The 20,226-nt window shown below is 36.4% G+C and overlaps 1 protein-coding gene across 1 annotated transcript; it reads right to left on the bottom strand.

Annotated features, from left to right (window-relative positions):
- Positions 1 to 285: 285 nt before the first annotated feature.
- LOC109003328 lies at positions 286 to 615 on the bottom strand. Its single transcript, XM_018981424.2, has one exon. The coding sequence runs from the start codon at positions 613 to 615 to the stop codon at positions 286 to 288; it is 330 nt and encodes a 109-aa protein (XP_018836969.2).
- Between the last annotated feature and the right edge of the window lie 19,611 nt (positions 616 to 20,226).

A 20,226-nucleotide genomic window follows, 5' to 3' on the forward strand; every position in this document is an offset into this window, starting at 1 on the left:
TTGCTCGCAAACTCTGGAAACCGAAACTAGTACGGGGACTAAGTGGATAGAATATTTGAAGTTTTAAAAGGAAAGGAATCACTAAAACGATCTATTTGTTATCACACAAATCTAAAATAAAATACCAATAAATAAATAAATAAAATACTAGTTTTAAATCCTAAATTTAGACCCGTATGTTACAATCTCCCCTCCTTAAAAGAAATCTCGTCCTCGAGATAACGTACCTTAATCGAATAAATAAGGATATTTGATCCTCATGTCCTCTTCTAGCTCCCAGGTAGCCTATTTTTCCGTGTGGTTGCTCCAAAGCACTTTGACCATCGGAATGGTCTTCTTGCGGAGTGCTTGAGCTTTTTGTGCAAGAATTCCGATTGGAAATTCCTCATAAGTCAAATCCTCGCGAACTTGAAGAGGCTCGTACTCAAGTACATGTGTGGGGTCTGGAACATACTCTCGAAGCAAAGAGACATGGAAGACATCGTGAATAGCCGACAACTGAGGTGGAAGGGCTAACCTGTAAGCTGCAGCTCCAATCCTTTCTAGTACCTCGAAAGGACCTAAATATCTTGGACTTAGCTTGCCTTTCTTACCGAATCGCATGATTCCCTTCATCGGTGCCACTTTCAAGAATACTTTGCTTCTTCAAATTGCAAATCTCGCCGTCTCTGATTCGCATACTTTTTCTGTCGCTCTTGCGCAATGGCAAGTTTCTTCCGGATGACTGCTATTTTCTCATGCATATCTTGAATAATCTCCTGTCCCAGGGTTCTACGTTCTCCCACTTCGTCCCAATAGAGAGGTGACCGGCACTTGCGGCCGTAAAGAACTTCATATGGTGCAGCCTGAATGCTCTCCTGGTAACTATTATTGTACGCAAATTCTATCAAGGGTAAGTATTTAATCCAGCTACCTTTGAAGTCTATCATGCAGGCTCTAAGCATATCCTCCAATATCTGTATTGTCCTTTCTGACTGTCCATCAGTTTGAGGGTGGAAGGCTGTACTATAAGTCAACTCTGTCCCTAACTCTTTCTGTACACTCCTCCAAAAAGTTGAAGTGAAACGAGTGTCCCTGTCCGACACAATCTTAGAGGGAATTCCGTGCAGTCTGACGATTTCACGTACATACAATTCCGCTAATCTGTCTGTAGAGTACGTCATCTGAATTGGAATGAAGTGAGCTGTCTTAGACAACCTATCGACAATTACCCAAGCTGCATCCTGTCCTCCTGGTGCCTTAGGAAAACCTGACACAAAATCCATACCAATTTCGTCCCATGTCCAAACAGGTATAGGGAGTGGGTGCAATAATCCGGACGGCCTCTGATGTTCTGCTTTGACTTGTTGGCAAGTTAAACACTGAGCCACATAGCTAGCTATCTCGCGCTTCATACCGCTCCACCAGAACTGTTGCTTCAAATCTCTATACATCTTAGTACTACCTGGGTGAACAGTGTAGAGTGAGCGGTGAGCCTCTCTCAAGATTACATCTCTGATTTCCTTAACATTTGGAACGCATACTCTTCCCTTGAGCCTTAAGGTGCCATCCCCAGATACAGTAAATTCGGGCCTTTTTCCTTCTTGGACTTCTCCTCTGATCTTAACTAAGTCTGAATCAGTAGATTGGGCAGCCTTTATTTGGTCTATCAACGTTGATCCCAAAGTCAAACTACTCAACCGAGCTTGTGTATCCATAACCATCTCTATCCCTGCCCGTTCCATATCCAATAAAATATGCTTCTGTGGGGTATACATAGTAGCAAGGGTACCGGAGGAGGACTTCCGGCTTAGAGCATCTGCCACTACGTTAGCTTTACCCGGATGGTAGTTGATGTTGCAGTCGTAATCTTTCAAAAGTTCTAACCATCTGCGTTGTCTCATATTCAAGTCCCTTTGAGTAAAGAAATACTTTAGGCTCTTATGGTCTGTATAAATCTCGCACTTCTCCCCATAGAGGTAGTGTCTCCATAACTTCAAGGCGAACACAACTGCTGCAAGTTCTAAATCATGTGTCGGATAATTCTCTTCGTAACTTTTGAGTTGTCTGGAGGCGTAAGCGATAACCTTCCCATGCTGCATCAAGACACAACCCAAACCCTTGAGGGAGGCATCGCTGTAAATAACAAATCCTGCATTGCCCGAGGGAACAGTGAGTACGGGAGCTGTCACTAATCTTTTCTTCAACTCTTGAAAGCTTCTTTCACAGTCTTCTGTCCATAAAAACTTCTCATTTTTCCTAGTCAGCTTAGTCATCGGTGCTGCGATACTGAAGAACCCCTCGACAAACCTCCTATAATATCCTGCCAGTCCTAGGAAGCTTCTGACTTCACTCACATTGGTTGGCTTGGCCCATTTCACAACCGCTTCAACTTTCGACGGATCTACTGCAATTCCTTCTTTTGTCACAACATGTCCCAAGAAGGTAATCTCTTGCAACCAGAAATCACACTTCTTGAATTTCGCAAACAACTGCTCTTTTCTTAGGATCTGCAACACAACTTTCAAGTGGTCCTCATGGTCTGCTTGGCTTTTGGAGTATATAAGAATGTCGTCGATGAAAACTACAACAAACTGATCGACATACTCCCGGAACACTTTGTTCATCATGCCCATGAAGGCTGCGGGAGCGTTCGTCAAACCGAATGGCATGACTAAAAACTCATAGTGTCCATAGCGCGTTCTAAACGCCGTCTTCGAAATATCTTCCGGCTTAATCTTAAGTTGGTGATAGCCCGATCGCAGATCAATCTTAGAGAAAACTTGGGCCCCCTGCAACTGGTCAAAAAGATCATCAATCCTGGGTAGTGGGTACTTGTTTTTAATAGTCACCCGGTTCAATTCTCGGTAGTCAATACAAAGTCGCATAGAACCATCTTTCTTTTTCACAAACAGGACCGGTGCGCCCCATGGTGAAACGCTAGGGCGAATATAACCCTTCTCCAACAACTCCTGCAATTGTTCCTTAAGCTCCTTCAACTCGACTGGAGCCATCCGATATGGTGCCTTTGATATAGGTGCCGTTCCTGGTAGGATATCGATTGAAAAGTTAACCTCTCGATCTGGAGGCAGCCCTGGAAGGTCCTCTGGAAATACATCCAGAAATTCCCTGACTATAGGGATATCTTCAAGCTTAGGTCCCTCTGCAGGTGGTGCTACTAGACTAACAAGGAATCCTGACCCTCCTTGTCTTAGTAACTTAGTTGCTTGCAAGGCCGATATTAATAGAGGTGGGGCAACTCCTCTCCCTGAACAAAAACTGAATTCCTCCTCGCCCGGTGGTTTGAAAACCACTTCCTTCTTAAAACAATCCACACAAGCGTGGTTTCGAGACAACCAATCCATTCCCAAGATTATGTCAAATCCTAGCATCTCAAAAATCACTAAGTTTGCTGGGAGAAGTCTCCCATTAATTTTTATGGGACAATTCCTAAGCATGGTATCACAAACTATATGTTCACCAGTAGGTGTTGCAACAGACAATGAACACTCAAGATTCTCTGGTACTCTTTCATTCCAACAAGCAAAGGTATGTGCTATAAAAGAGTGTGTGGCACCCGAGTCGAATAAAACGGTAGCATAACGGGAGAATAATAGAATGGTACCTGTAACCACATCACTAGCTGTCTCTGCGTCCCCTGGGGTAAGGGCAAACACTCTAGCTGGTGCAGTAGACCTCTGACCACTCTTTGTAGCTGGAGGCGGCGCGTTCCTTGGGCAGTCTCGGGCCATATGGTTTGGTTGCCCACATCTGAAGCAGGCATTCTGGCCTACTAGGCAATTTCCCTGATGCCTTTTCCCGCAGTTCTGGCAGACTGGATTCGTCGCAAAGCTCTGAGGTAAACGTGGCTGGAAGCTGGGAGTAGGCTTCTTATTCCTATTGGGCTCAGGTAAAGGTTGATGGCGCTTCCTCTGATTGAAAAGTTCTGCATTTGCTCTCATGTCTTCTTCAATCAGGGTAGCTCGCGTGACCAAGTCAGTGAAATTACGGATCCTCAAGGGTATCAGGCGACTACGAATTCTCGGTTGCAAGCCCCTTTCAAATTTTTCACATTTCTTTTCCTCGTCAGGAACTAGATAACTAGCAAACCGCGATAATGCCACAAATGTCGCGGTATAACGTTCCACCGTCATGGTCCCTTGCACTAGGTCGAGAAACTGCCTAGCTTTTGCTTCACGGAGTGCTGGGGAAAAATATCGATCTAGAAATGCCCGTTTGAAACGGTCCCAAGTGATGGATACCCCATCATTAAGTTCGAGCAATAGAAGTTCCCTTGTGGAGGTCCACCATTCATCAGCTTCATCTGCCAGCATATAGGTGGCAAACTCCACTTTCTGTTCATCCGTACAAAACAGAGCCCTGAAAATCTTCTCAATTCTTTTGATCCAACTTTCTGCATCAAGTGCTTCTGCTCTACCGTCAAAAGTCGGAGGATGCTGCTGTGTGAACTGGTTTAGGGTACAACCGCCCCTGGGAGTCTTGGCTACCAAGCCTTCTTCGTCAACAAAATACCGGAGAAGTCTGGTAGCAGCAGCAGCTAACACCTCAGGTTCATTAGGTGGAGGTTCCGAGGAACCTTCAGGGTGCACGTTACGTCTAGCCGGTGCCATTATCTAACAACACCAATCATCCAATAAGCAAGTAATAATTCAATCATTCAATCAAGCAAAACAACCAACAACATCAATCACGATAGTAGATAACTTCGTTTGAACTTCGAGCTGGCCAGGAGTCATCCTAGGTATTTTCTATACTAGAATCATATCTTCTAAAAGTCTACAGAATCTCTCAACCTGGCTCTGATACCAATTGTAACACCCCGTTCCCGTAGGATAGAGATGTTATTAACATTTATAACATAATGCCCGGTAAAAAGATTCATATCCTGAATTACCTCATTTATTGAAATTCATCAAAACGCGAAAACTAAATTGAACATGATTGTTTTTGGAAACTGAACGAAATATAAAGAAACATAAACTAATCCTATGCATGACATAAAAGAAATCTAATTCTGGTGATAAAATCACTTATTCATTCCTAAGTCTTGGTACTAGATCTATTCCTGGCCATCCAGCTCTTCATCATCATAGACATCATCTGCGAGAATCAGACATGGAAGAAAACAAGAAACACACAAAAATAATGAGTTGAATACTCAGTAAGTAGTACATCGTATCGTAAAATATAGTCCTTGCCTAACATACAATTCATTTCTAGGATACCCTTCAGAACGTACATACAACTTCATGAATTACAATCAAATACGTAACATGATCTTATGAAAGACTTTACATACATATATCATCACAGATTTACATGGCACACATTTTCATTATTAACATAAGCGGAAGCATATATAAACAAAACATGTCATTGTGAATGCATAACATCTTGGTTATCTTGTATTAACATGAAGTGAAATACGCTTGTGTCCGTGTTTCCACTTATCTGGCATGACATGGAGTGAAACACGCTTGAGTCCGTGTTACACTTAACTTGCATGACATGGAGTGAAACACGCTTGAGTCCGTGTTACACTTAACTTGCATGACATGGAGTGAAACACGCTTGAATCCGTGTTCCACTTAACTTGCATAACATGGAGTGAAACACGCTTGAATCCGTGTTTCACTTAACTTGCATAACATGGAGTGAAACACGCTTGAATCCGTGTTCCACTTAACTTGCATAACATGGAGTGAAACACGCTTGAATCCGTGTTTCACTAAACTTGCATATCATGAAATGAAACACGCTTGAGTCCGCGTTTCATTTAACTTGTGGTTAACCACGCTTGAGTCCGTGGTACCGTTACATTTCTTATCTTTCTTAATGCATGAGATTTGATTAGGCTTCATGAACATCTCTAACATGGCATAATCTTGTACATGGTATAGCGTAACATGACATGGCATGGCATATTCTTGTACATGACATATTCTTGTATGATTTAGCATGGCATATCTTTGTACATGGCATATTCTTGTCTGATTTAGCATGGCATAGTATATCGTGATATTACATAACATGCTATGAATGTTTTATGACGTTCCAAGGCATACATGATCCAGGCACTACTTGAACATGGCATACATGGTTTAAGTATTACACAAACATGGCATATATAACCTAAGTATTTCATGAACATGGCTTGCGTAATCTGACTATTACATGGCATACTTGACTTTGAACATCTCATGGCTTTCATGTGAATTTAGTAACATTAAATCAATCAACAATAAATTCATTCACTCAAGCATAATCTCATATTTCATCAAGATCGAAAAGTAAACTAACCTTGACTTGCCTCTTAGTGTAGCGTAGTTAACAATCATAAGCACATCACATTTTTATACATAATAATAATATTCACCATACGTATTTATTAATACGATCATACTATTTACCTCTTAGCGCTGCCTTCTGGTTTCCAACTTGTAGAGCGTTACCTAAACGGGATTCTAAACGTTAATGACTTCCTAGCAAAACGTGTCGTAATACTTTACGTAATTTAAATACGTATAAGGAATTTAACTACTAATAGACTCCAACAAACGCTTTGAAGTCCGTTAAAAATCTTTTATAAAAATTGAGTCTAAATGCTGATATTTATTCTAGTAGATGAAGCCCATGTAAAAGTAATGTATTTCTGAAAATTTACTAGCCTTCTTTAAAATTGTAAACCAGTTTCTGTCGACCCAGAGATTAACCACTTAAAGAAAAACTATCTGACTGACTTAAGGCCCCAAGAAGTAGAGGCTCAGGAGATTACACCCTCACGGGTCAAAAGGGCATGCATGGAATTACAGAATTAATGGAGGGCTTTTTGGGAAACTGAAGCACACAGAATAAACAAGAAGAAAGAAAGAAAAGAAAGAAGAAAGAAAGGAAAATAAAGAAAATAAAGAAACTAAAATAAAAAGAACAAGAAGTAAAAACAAGGCTTACGGGAGAGAGAGTAGCGCGATGCTCACCGAGGGAGAGCAGAGTGCGTCGGCGGTTCTAGGTGGCTAGAAGCGACCGGCGATGTGAGTGGGGGGTCCCTACGGTGGTGCGACACCGAGAGAGGGAGAGAGAGAGAAACAGTGAGAGTTCAGAGAGAGATGGGTTTGAAACTCAAGCAACCGAAAGGAAGGAAGGTGGCGCGCGGCGGCAGGGGCTTACCTGAGGGGGTGGGTTCAACGTTGTTGAGTTGGCCGGCGTTTTCTGGCGCCGTGGGTAGGGCTCCGACGTCCCGGGGTTGTCGACGATGGTTGGGCAGAGGTATGTGTTATGCGGGAAAGTGGTTTCTCTTGATATATCAACGTGGGAAACACAGAGGCTTGAGAGTCTTTTATAGGCGATGGGAGGAGGCAATGTGAACACTTAGAGATTGGCTGAAATTGAAATTGCCTAGACATTAGGAACCTAATCTCACGTGGATACCGTTTTCTGAGAGAGTTTGAAAAGTTTGACTTGGTGTTGCTCGCAAACTCTGGAAACCGAAACTAGTACAGGGACTAAGTGGATAGAATATTTGAAGTTTTAAAAGGAAAGGAATCACTAAAACGATCTATTTGTTATCACACAAATCTAAAATAAAATACCAATAAATAAATAAATAAAATACTAGTTTTAAATCCTAAATTTAGACCCGTATGTTACAGAAGCACTTGATGTGGTTAGAGGAATGGAGAGGGATAAAGCTCTGGACTAGGACATTTCTTCTATGGCTTTTTTTTCAAGCTTGTTGGGATATTGTGTGAGAGGATGTTGTTATGAAGGATTTTTTTGAATTTTATTCATTTATAAAATTTGAGAAAAGTCTTAATACTACATTTTTGCACTAATTCCTAAAAAGGCGGGGGTAATGGAAATGAGGAATTTTCTGCCTATTAGTTTGGTCAATGGGGTGTATAAGATAATTTTCAAGGTGCTAGCTAACCACATGAGTGTGGTGATGGAACATATCATTTTGAAATCTCATAATACATTTGTGAGGGGAAGACAAACTCTAGATTCGGTTTTAATAGCCAATGAATATTTGGAAAGTAGAATCAAATCGGGTGACTCCGGTATTCTTGTAAAATCGGACATGGAAAAGGCATATGATCATAGTAATTGAGTGTTTCACTTGTACTTACTTGGGAGATATGGTTTTGGTGAGAAGTGATGTTTATGGATCAAACATTGTATTTCGACTGCCAGATTCTCCATTTTGGTAAATGGCTCTCTAGTTAGTTTTTTCAACAGTTCTTGTGGATTAAGACAAAGGGATTATTTGTCTCCTTTTCTTTTTGTTCTTGTTATGGATGTTTTGAGTAGAATGTTCAAAGCGGCGGTGGATGAGAGTTTCTTATCGGGTTTTTTGGTGGGTAATGGGTCTAGGGTCAGCATTAAAGTCTTTGTAATATCCCATTCCCTTAGGTTAGGGATGTTACATATTTTTATAAAAATAACATGACAAGGGATCTCATATTTTAATAAAATAAACATTTATTTCATAAAAAGAACTATTTAATAAAACATGTCTCCAATAATATTAAATAAAGACAATTGTGAACAATTGAATAAAATGTCTATCATAAAAATAATTTATTCTAAGAAGTCTGAAATTTAATAAACTGCTTCATCTAATCCTGGCCCGTTTGCTGTAATCATTATCCTCACTTTGGTAGTTAAAAACATGAAATAAAACTAAGATGAGTCAAAGACTCAATAAGAAACTCATCAGAAGGGTTTTCTTAAAATCTTTAATGCTGAGAACTTAAAATCATGATCATTCATACGTATGTTTATGACATGTTTGATTTGTCTTGAATTATCTTACTTATCTAATTTATCTGACTTATCATACTTATCTGACTGGCTAACACACTTAATCGTGTGTGCAAGATTGTGCATCGGCCCCACATCTTGTGGCCACAAGGAGAATCGCTAATAGTATTCTAGCATCTTATGGTAGACCACGTTTAGGTCCATGGCTTGCATACCCACCCATAAATTGCCTTGGTACCATGCATATGAATGAGCATCTTATTAACCGGTTTGATCTTATCTTACACTTGAATATAAGAAATCTTACGTGTTTTATGCAACGTGAGATGCATGACATACATGATACGCACATAATTATAAATATTGAATTAAACATGTTGTGGAATTCATATAATCATGAACTATGATGAATGACATGCTCGCACAACTCATGACATACGTGGGGCAAAAAAAGTGGCTATCAAATAACAGACTTTAATAATAATGTGTCTAAACTAACTGATTAGTGTTGACCCTAATTTATGATCAAGCTACTTATATCGAAATGATGATTTTGAATATTCTCTTTGTAACTTGACACCTAACAAAAGTACTATACATCACTAAAAATTCAAGGAAATTGTATCATGATGTTTTATTTCATTATTAAATACATACCATGGAGAATAACAATTTTAATAACTATTATGTTATACAAAAATCATTAAATACTAATCTCATATAATTAATTAAATACTAATAATATATTTTTACTTTCAGTTTATAATTTAGTAAAGTATTTAAATTTTATACAAATCCATTAACGCAAGTCGTGAAATCTCAATTCGTAAAGAAGGCTAAGTCTTCTTATGATCAACATAATTATTCAATTTCACAAGAAATCTTATAAACACTAATACCATTTAAATATTCTTAACATATTTTTTTATTTACTAATCATGATTATAATAGAATAATTTTATCAAAACCTGTCAACTTAATAGCGGAAATTCATTTCAATTATTAAACTAGATCATACTTAAAATCCAAATCTTTATAACTTATTACTATGATCAAATCATAAATGAATACTTGGCAATATAAGTTTAACTCTTAATAAAGCTAGGAGAGGGTCACTCATAGATAGGTAGTCTTCATCTCTTTTAAAAAAAATGTAAATATAAAAATTTTGAGCTAATATTTGTCCAAGTAAAACTAAGCTCAAGTAATACATAATACAATTGTTTTTAGTAAAATTATAACCAAGCCCAACATAAAACTCAAGCCCATGTGAGTCCAAGCCCACTTAAAATAGTTATGAAATAATCAATATAACTCCATTGAAACTCAAGTTGAAATTGGAACAAGCCCGCTAGACAAAAGTGTATTTAAAAAGAGTTAGGGTCATGCTAGTATTAACATAAATTATGAAGGGGCAGAAATGGAAAGACTGAAAATAAAAAAGAAACCAATCATGACAATCGGTGAACTACATTCATCGGAGAGGCTCGTATGATGGACTCACCGTGAGAGGAGACAGGCTGGCTCAATGGTAAGGCCATTTAGGCCATCCAACTTATGTAAGGCTCTAAAAATAAAAAATGAGGTATTTTTTTTTTGTTTGAAAAAAGAATAAAACCATTTCATTAAATAAAATTTTAAATAATTTTTATAGTTTTCAATGTGTGCAAGATCCCATAATACTAAATTTAATATTTAATACAATGAATTTTATTTTTTGATAAGTAATACAATGAATTATTTATATTTTAAATAATTGTTTTAAGATCTTGCTAAATTGAGGCACAAAATCTGTATTGAGACCTCATTTTAAATTGTTGTAAATATAAATTCACAAAAACTGTATTTAAAGATTTTAAATAAAATCTCATTTTATTATAAAGTTTGAAAATATTCCATATAATAATTTATATTTTATTGTACTATAATTACAAATGACTCACTTACATCTCGCCTTAAGCCTCAATTTGTATTGAGCCGCCCCTGGGAGGAGATGCCCAACGGGACTAGTGGCCTGAGCCAAAAATCACGGTGGTGCTACTCAGCTTCCCACGTGTGTGGCGGAGAAACTCTAGAGAGAGAGAGAGAGAACTTTCAAGTGGTGTCAAACTGTGATGCAACAGAGCCGAGGGAGAGGAGAGACGGTGGTTGTGGGCTTACCGGGACGACGTGAGGTGACGGGAGGTGGTTGATCGGTAGTCTTGGTGCATGACCGAGTGGTGCTCTGACTTCCTAAGGTGGTCGACAACAGACAGAGGTAGAGCACGTAGAGGTTACCCACGACTGAGAGAGAGAAAGCGATGGAGGCTTAGGGGGAAGGCTACCGTGATGCTGACAGCTTGAGTAGCGTTTTCTATAGAGGTTGGATGGCTATGGAGGGACGCAGCTTGCTGGTTTGCCGTGCTTGGAGGATGGGTTGTGCTTGTTTTTGTTGTATAAGAATATAAATGCGTTAGTAGACAATGGTTGTCGGTTTGATGGTGTTGTGGCTTACTATGGGTTGCTCGCCTGTGGAGGAGATATAGTGGCTTGTTGGGCATGCCTGGAGGCTTGCGGTTTTGTTTGTCGTGTATGGCTCAATCTCGGATGGCTGGGCTTGGCATCGACATGTGTTGTAGCCTGCTTCTTAGTTTGGATGTGGAGGATGCTTGTTGTGGAGGAACCCTGAGTAGGGCCTCAGAAAGTGGTTGCTAGGTGTTGTGGCAATGAGGCTCTTGGGGATGGGAAACCGATATGCCGTTGGTGACTGGGTTGCCATGCATGTGTATATACTTATGTATTTATATACGTATTATCGTAACCTTAAGGCAAATGAAAAGACGACATGTGCATGGGCTATGTGGTTGGGTATCGTATTTTGGGCTTAAACCTTTGGCCTTCTCTGGTCCAACAAGTTACGAAAGCTTGCCTATAATTTCATGAATTAAGTCACTTAATAAGCCTAACAGGCTAGTCTCAAATTCCGAAATGTGTCCAACTTGTTTGATAATATTTTGGAGTTATGAATAATTTCTTGGGCCTCATACTGATTAAGTATAAGCGCACTTGGTCCATAAATATTATCTGGGTTTTATCCCAAGTATTGAGCCCAATAAAAACTCTCTAATTCACCATAATAATTTTGGGCACTTTGTTATCCAAAAATTGCAACTGGGCTTTCCTATTTGGCCCATCAATATAATCTACGCTCAATAAAATTGTCCTTAGAATATTGGGTTGGGTTGTTACAGTCTCACATCTTTTTTTTGCTGATGAAAAGTTAATTTTCAGCGAGACTAATCAAAATCATCTTCAGTCTTTGAGATCCCCCTTATCATGTTTTGAAGTTGTTTCTAGTCTTAGAATTAATTTATCTAAGTCTAAAATGATTTATGTGGGTCCTGTATTGAGTATTTTGGACTTAGCTAATATTTTGGATTGTAAGGTCTCATCATTATCTATGAGATATCTTGGTCTTCCATTGGGTGCTCCACACAAATCATTGATGATTGGGATGGTGTGATTGAGAAGATTGAAAGGAGGTTGGCTATTTGGAAAATGATATTTTTTCCAAAGGGTGAATAATTACTTTGATTAGGAGTACGTTATCTAACATTCCAACGTATTTCCTTTGCCTGCAGGGGTGGCCAACATAATTGAAAGGATTTTTCAGAATTTCTTGTAGGGTGGAAGTTACTTGGTAAGTTGGCACAAGGTTTGCTCTCTAGTTTCTTGTGGAGGCTTGGGGATTCAAAATTTGAGGCTTTTCAACAAAGATTTATTTGGGAAATAGCTAGGTTAGTATCACCCTGAGAGGTATGCCTTATGGAGAGACATTGTTGATGTTAGATATGGGAGGATGTGGGGGAATTGATGTTCTTATGAAGTTAACGGAGTGTATGGGGTGAGTTTGTGGAAGTATATTTGGAATGGTTGGGGTGAATTTGTCAATCACGTTAATTATAAGCTGGGTGATGAAATAGAGATTAAGTTTTGGCACGATATTTGGTGTTGAGATTCAGTTCTTAAGAATCTTTATCATTTCCTCTTTAGAATTGCAAGAGGTCAAGAAGCTGTAGTGGCTAATTCCTTTATTTTTTTAAATAATAATCTTCAATCGAATGTATATTTTATTATCGACGTGCATGATTGGGAAGTGAATGTCGTTTCAAATTTTTTTGGAAGACTATATGACACAAAGATTGTGCAAGGAAGGGAGGACAACTTGTTGTGGATGGATTTACATTGGTTTTCTAGATTTTCGGTTAGCTCCTTTTATGAGGTGTTATCTGGTCATTGTGTCAATAAACTCTCTTGGAAGAGCATTTGGAGATCTAAGATGCCTAGTAAGGTTGCAATTTTTTGCTGGTTGGCGTATCGTAGAAAGATATTGACCACAAATAATTTGAGAAGGCATGGATTATTTGTTGTGGATTAGTGCCTCATGTGTAAGAAAGACGGTGAATTGGTTGACCACATTTGTCTTCATTGTGAGGGTTCGTTTGGATATTGACATGAGATAAGATGAAAAATCTGTACATGAATAGTAATGAAATGGTTTGTAAATAATAGTAAAATGATTTAAGTTAAGATATTTTATGGGGTTTTGGAAAATGAGAGAGAAAAAATTGAATAAAAAAAATATTATAAAGTTAAAAACATTGTTAGAATATAATTTTTTAATTTATTTTAGGATTTGAAAATGTTGAATTGTTTTGATGTTTCGTTTGGAAGTTTGAGAAATTTGTAATGATTAGATGAAAAAGTTGAAAATTTGAAATTGAAAGTGTTTGTGTTTGAGTGATGTTTGGATGTTGAGATGAGATGAGATTTCTCAACATCCAAACCACCCTGGATGAGATCTTTGGTAGGACGGGTATTGCTTGGGTGTTGCCTAAGCAAGTAGTGGACCATCTTGCATGTTGGCAAGGTTTTAAGGGGAGTCGTCGCATTATTGCCATATGGAAGATGATTCATTCATGTTTGATGTGGTGCTTATGGTTGGAAAGGAATGTGTGATAATTTGAAGATAAAGAACGTTCGATGGGAGCACTTAGGAAGTTTTTCTTTAGTACTTTATGTTTTTGGGCTAAAGCTTTTCTGCTCTTGTATTGAATGGAGATAATCTTCATGATTTGTTGTTAGCCCATTCTAGTTCTTAGCTTGTATTTAGGTGTTTTCTCTTGTACACTTTATGTATTTGAGTTATGCCTATTTACTATTCAATGAAAATTTCTTATTACTTATAATATATATATATATATATATATATATATACATAGATATAATCAATCTTTTTAATGCATTTTGTGAGCTTTTGGAGGTAGTGAGATCGATTTTGCTTTTGCAAGTTACCATAGAGAAGTTATGAGGCCACACATTTAGGATTTCGCCACGTGGTTTCAATGTAACGTTATCACCAAAGACTGTTAATTCGGATTTGGATGTACTTGATTATACTTTAACTTGACCCCATATGTCTAATGCAGCCGAATATTCATTCGAATTACGACCCGGGTTTCAAAAATTAACCAAAAATCTGAATACCCAAGTTTTGCCTAGTTTTGTTTTCCCTCCTGTTTTGCCCAATCTCCACTCTTCATTTCTCTCCTCAACATCTCTTTTCTTTTGTCTCCTGTTTCACCCAATCTCACAAGGTTTCATGTCCTTGTAGATCTTGTTCCCACAGGCTCTTGCTCTGAAACTCCATATGATGTGATATCAGCCATATCTTTTTGGGTTCTTTCTTTTCTGCTCTCTTTGGACGATTTTCTGGTGAAGGAAAGACAATAATAGCCAAAACTTGGTCTATATCCACATCCTTTGAAAAATCCCAAACTCATCAGCATATAAATAAATACATAAATAGTTTTCAATTCATTTCATATCCTAAAGATCAAATGTGGGGATTTATTGAATGTGGGTTATTATTCAATTTCGTGAATCACTACCCTAAGGAGATGAGATGGCTCGGTGGTAAAGATGTGTTGTTTCATAGGGATGAGTTTGAAACTCCATGGCTACACTTTGAAGATTTAATTTGAACAAAAATCAGATAGGTTTAAAGGCCCAAGAGGCACACAGCTCAACCGAATCGGTGGCGTGGGTGTGGTTCGAACTAGTGACCTCCCTTGGGATAGGGAGGCGCCCAACCACTTGAACATGCATGCCTCTTGGTCTTTAAGTGAAACATTATGTGTTTTAAAGTAATGACTGCCAGTTGAAAAGTCAAGAGTTGTGATCTGTCAAAAGGTGCTGCTTCAATCTTTATACATAGAGGATGAAACCCATGAATTTTATAATTCTATTTTTCCATATTTTCAGTCTTATATACAATTTTGTAGAGAAATTCTGAAGGAAAAGTCTCAGAATTGCTATCTGCAGTTGGTGACTTTGTTGTAGTATCCTGGAGATGAATTGCTTGTAACCCGGTAGCAAACTTTTTCGAGTGGAGGCAATTATCACCTTAAAGATAGTGTTTTACATGCCTACAAGCCGCAATTATTTTTTCAGATTACTCTATTTGCTCAAATTGTTTCGACAATTTTAAGATGATAATCGCAATGGAATCATAATCAAGACTTTGTTAAATTAGATATGTTTGAAAGAATGAATTTTACTCACTGGAAGAATAAGTTGATATTCATTCTTAATACATTGAAGATTTCATATGTTTTCGATCCAAACTTGCCAATAGTTCCAGAACCCAAATCTCATGACAATGACCAAATCAAGTCGGAATGCAAGAAAAGTGAAGAAAATGAAGTGGTATGTAGAGGCCAAGTACATTCTAATTACATTTACGATCGTCTCTACAACTTGTTTACATCAATCAAGTCACCAAGAGAGGTTTAGGAGACAATGAAATCCAAGTATAGAACCGAAAAACAAGATATGAATAAGTTCCTTATTATAAAATATTTTGAATTTACAATGAATGATAATACTTGTCTAATGAATCAAGTCCTTGAATTGTAAGCTCTGGTGAATAAACTTCAAGACTTTAATGTTGAAGTTTCTGAACCTCGAGCTATTTTGCCAAACTTCCTCCAACATAGAATAATTATAAAAAAAAAAACTTATGCATACAACACGAGATTTCACTATAGAGCAAGTTCAAAAACATTTACAAATTGGAGAGGATACTCGAATTCGTGAAAAGAAATTATTTTCTTAAAATATCTAAAGTGAACTTTATTGATGAGAAAAATAAGTTTCAAAATAATTTTGGAGGAAATAAGAGAATATATATTGATTTTTTCAAAAATGGTGATAAGTACAAGAAAATAAAAATTTATTACAATTGCAGTAAGAATGAGCACTTTAAGCATGAGTGCAGGTATATGAAGAAATACAAGAAAGAAAATGGAAATCCTAATAGTGCAAATCTGAACGAGAATGAGACTTCGAAAATTGTGTCCATAGTCTCTGAAATGCAAATTTGCATGATTACATAGTTAAATATGGCTACCACAACTGAGTCTTATGATTGGTGATATGACTCAAGAGCTACCGTCCATGTTTGTAATCAGATATCTCAATTCAGAGATTATGAAGATGCAGTAAATGAACATTTAGTACTAATGAGAAATCGCAACTCTGCAAAAGTTGTGGGAAATAGAATTGTGGAACTTCAGTTCACTTCTTGGAAGAAACTTACTCTTGTCAATGTTCTCCATGTCTCAAAAATAAAGAAAAATCTTGTATATGCAAATTTGCTTTCTAAGAAAGGTGTCAAGACCGTAATCGAGTCTGGTAATGTAATTTTTTCCAAGGGTGGAGTATTTGCTAGAAAAGGGTACTCTTGTGGTGTCATGTTTAAACTAAGTATTAATAAAATAATTTTTATTATGCTTATATTGTTGAGTCTTGTACTTTGCGGTACAATCATTTAGCACATTTAAATTTTAAATCTTTAAAATTTGACTAAACATAGTTTAATTCCTTATATTCATGAACATGGTGCTAAATGTGAAATTTGCATTCAAGAGAAAATTATGAAGAAATATTTTCCTAAAACAGACAGAAATGCACAATTATAAGAACTTTTGCATTTCGATATTTGGAACTAAATGGTGTTTTAACAAGAGGAGGCAATCGATATTTTATTAATTTTACTATTTCTCAATATATATGTATGTATACTTATTGAAAAGTAAGAATGAGGCATTCAATGTGTTCAAATCTGATAAGTTTGTTGTTGAAAATCAAAAGGAAAATAAAATTATGATACTTCACAATGATAGAGGTGGTGAATATTTTCTTACTGAATTTTTTTTGTACTGCGAAGAGAATGACATTATACGTTAAACTAGTACACCTTATACCCCATAACAAAATAGTTTAGCAGAAACAAAAAATATGACACTATTTAATAGTGTCATATTTTTCCCAACACATTGATTGTACTAAGCAAAAGTCAAAGAGTTAGAAAAGAGAAAAAGCCGGATCCAGATTTTGTATCATCTCAGGCAATTATTTTCCTTTTGGAAGGAAACATAGATATGTTTTAAACAAGATACTTATTTTATTAAATATAAAAGAAGATCTAAAAATATTTAAAGAAACTATGATTTTTAGAGATGTTGCATTTTGGAAAGAGGCAATCAATGATGAAGTGGTTCTTCAAACTTTTAATGCCAGATTACTAGCCAAAGGTTTTAAGCAAAAAGAGGCCATGATTATTTTGATACGTATGTCCTAGTGTCTATATTTACATCCATTATAGTATTTATGAACTTCAATATATAACTTGTTTGTATATCAAATGGATGTTAAAATCACTTTCCTAAATGGTGAACTGAATGAAGATGTGTACATGGAACAACCAAGAGGATTTGTTATGCATGGGTAAGAAAAGAAAGTTTACAAATTAATTAAGTTATTATATGGGTTAAAGCAAGTACCAAAACAATGACATGAAAAATTTGATCCGGTAATTTTATTTCATGAATTTAGGCATAATAATGCTGATAAATGTATTTAGCATAAATTCACTGATTGTTATGGTGTTATAATATATCTTTATGTGAATGACTTACTTATAATTGGAACAAATATAGAAGTGACTTACTCATAAATTCATTGAAGTTGTTTGACTTCAAAGTTCAACATGAAGGATTTTAATGAAGTTAACACTATTTTGGGTGTCAAAGTAAAGAAGCATAGCAGATAGTGTAAAACATCCCCCTCCCCAAAAAAAAAAAAAAAATTCTTATAATTCACAATTCTCCCCTATATTTTTCATTAAGATTTTAGGTATATAGGAATTAGCTCCCAAAGAAATTATAAATGTTCTGTATTCTCCAAATTTGTCTAAAATCTATATATACATATAAATGTTTCTAATTGTTTCTTATATGGCCCAAAGTTTTATTTAATTTCTATATATCATGTATTAATTATGATGTCGTTCCTTCAAAACTAATTTCTTTGCCCCTAACAATTCTTCAATTTGATGGGTAAATTAAAAAAAAAAAAACTTAGAACTAAAATTAAATTTATGATAATAATAAACTTATTAATATGGACCCCAAACTTCTTGATTATACAGTATTAAACTTCTTAATACAAACCGAAATCAACATTAGAATAATCATTTAAGTTTGATATCTTGTATGAAAAAAAAGTTGAGAACTTTTATACCTTAGAATTATTATTATTTTTTTTTAAAGGAGGGCGGCACCTCCGAACTTTATTGAATTTATCCCTTAGAATTCATTAAGCAAGAAAAAAATTATTTGAGATCTCAATTGTAGCATTATACTTAATGTGGTACCAACATATTCAGGTTTGATATGAAACTTGTATAAACTAGTTTACGTACTAGAATAAAAGATGAGTTTATAAAAATTCACTTGTTAGTTAGTTATTATTGAGAACAAAATTTCTAAAATTATGATCATTACAACACTTGTTAATGGATGAATATTATTCCATAAAAGACACTCATAAGAAATTTGAAGGGGATGATAATTTGTGCTTTTTAAAATTTTATTTTTACATACATATGGCAAATTATATATTTTCCTTTGAGATGAAAGGTCTCTTAAATTCGATAATTTTATTGATATGTAATTTTTATATTTGGTTATTATCTTACAATTTACTGTGGAACTAAACATAAGATTTATTTCCTTTTATTTTACATAAATGAAAATTTGGCCCCCACGTAAAAATGTCCGGTTCCGCCACTAATAGTGGGGGCTATGCTTTATGTCAATCTCATTACGTTGAGAAAATGCTTATTAAATTGCAACATTTAGAAATTAAAGAAGTAAGCACCCCAAATGATTCTTCATTTAAATTAACTGAGAATGCTGGCAGAGAAGTTGCTCAGTTAGAATATACTAGTGCAATTGGTAGTCTAATATATGCAATGCATTGCACTAGGTCAGATATTTCCTTTGCAGTATGCAAACTTTCTAGATATATGAGTCATCCTAGTATGAAGCAAACGTGTATTAGAAGGATATTGTGATGCTAGTTAGTTTACTAGTGCAAGTGATAACAAGGCTACGCCTTGTTGGGTTTTCATTCTTGGTAATGAAGCTGTTTCATGGGCTTCTAAGAAACAAACGTGTATTCCACATTCCACAATGAAATATAAATTTGTAGTTTTAGAAGTAGTGGGGAAAGAGGCAAAATGGTTGAGGAATTTGACATAAAGTTGTGGCCATAATTGATGTTAGATATTTCTTTGTGCCATGATAGTGAAGCTACTATGTTTAGGACTTATAGTAAAGTTTATAATAGAAAATATAGACATATTAGCTTAAGATATAAATATGTCAAATGCTAGAATCTAATGTTGATATACCTCTAACACCTGGGATGGGAGGCTTGGACAAGGCAACGACCAGAGTTAAGATCATACAATATATTTCATAGAGCTCAAACCTGGAACGGGAGGCTTTGAAAGGATGGCGATCGGAGCTAGCATCAGAGAGAGAGAGTTGAGATGGGAAAAAGGTTTCATGCGATATGCTTTATGCTTTCTCCAAATATATGTAAATGATCGCGTTCATCCAAGTTTATTTGAAACTGAATGGACTAATGATGTGCCATCATTTTATTGGCTGGTGTAAAACGGGCTTTTACACCAAGATGGGATGAAAGATGAAAAAAACAAAAAACTGAATTCCAAATTTAAACTCGCTGCCTAAGTACTATAACCATACCGCGTCCAAATAGGCGGATACAAAAAAATCCGATTATCATTCCAGACAGGTAAATATACTTGCAGTTGTGATTGTGCAAGTACCGTGCAGTCATTTTGAAAAAAATAAATAAACAGTACTGCTATATACCACCGGGTGTAACCCCGCCGCGGCCTCGTGGCTGACGTGGCAACTGCCACGTCAGTCGATTAAAAAAAAAAAAAAAAAAGAAATCAAAATCCAGAAACAAGACCAAACGCGGGAAGAGGAATTTCATTTTCACTACGTTTGAAGAAACCAGAGCCCCAAACCATTCTCTAGCTGCGCG

The sequence above is a fragment of the Juglans regia genome, chromosome 14 (assembly GCF_001411555.2).
Source record: "Juglans regia cultivar Chandler chromosome 14, Walnut 2.0, whole genome shotgun sequence".
Taxonomy (NCBI): domain Eukaryota; kingdom Viridiplantae; phylum Streptophyta; class Magnoliopsida; order Fagales; family Juglandaceae; genus Juglans; species Juglans regia.

Excerpts from the sequence above, each read along its gene's own strand:
- LOC109003328 (XM_018981424.2), bottom strand. The coding sequence starts at position 615 with ATGAAGGGAATCATGCGATTCGGTAAGAAAGGCAAGCTAAGTCCAAGA.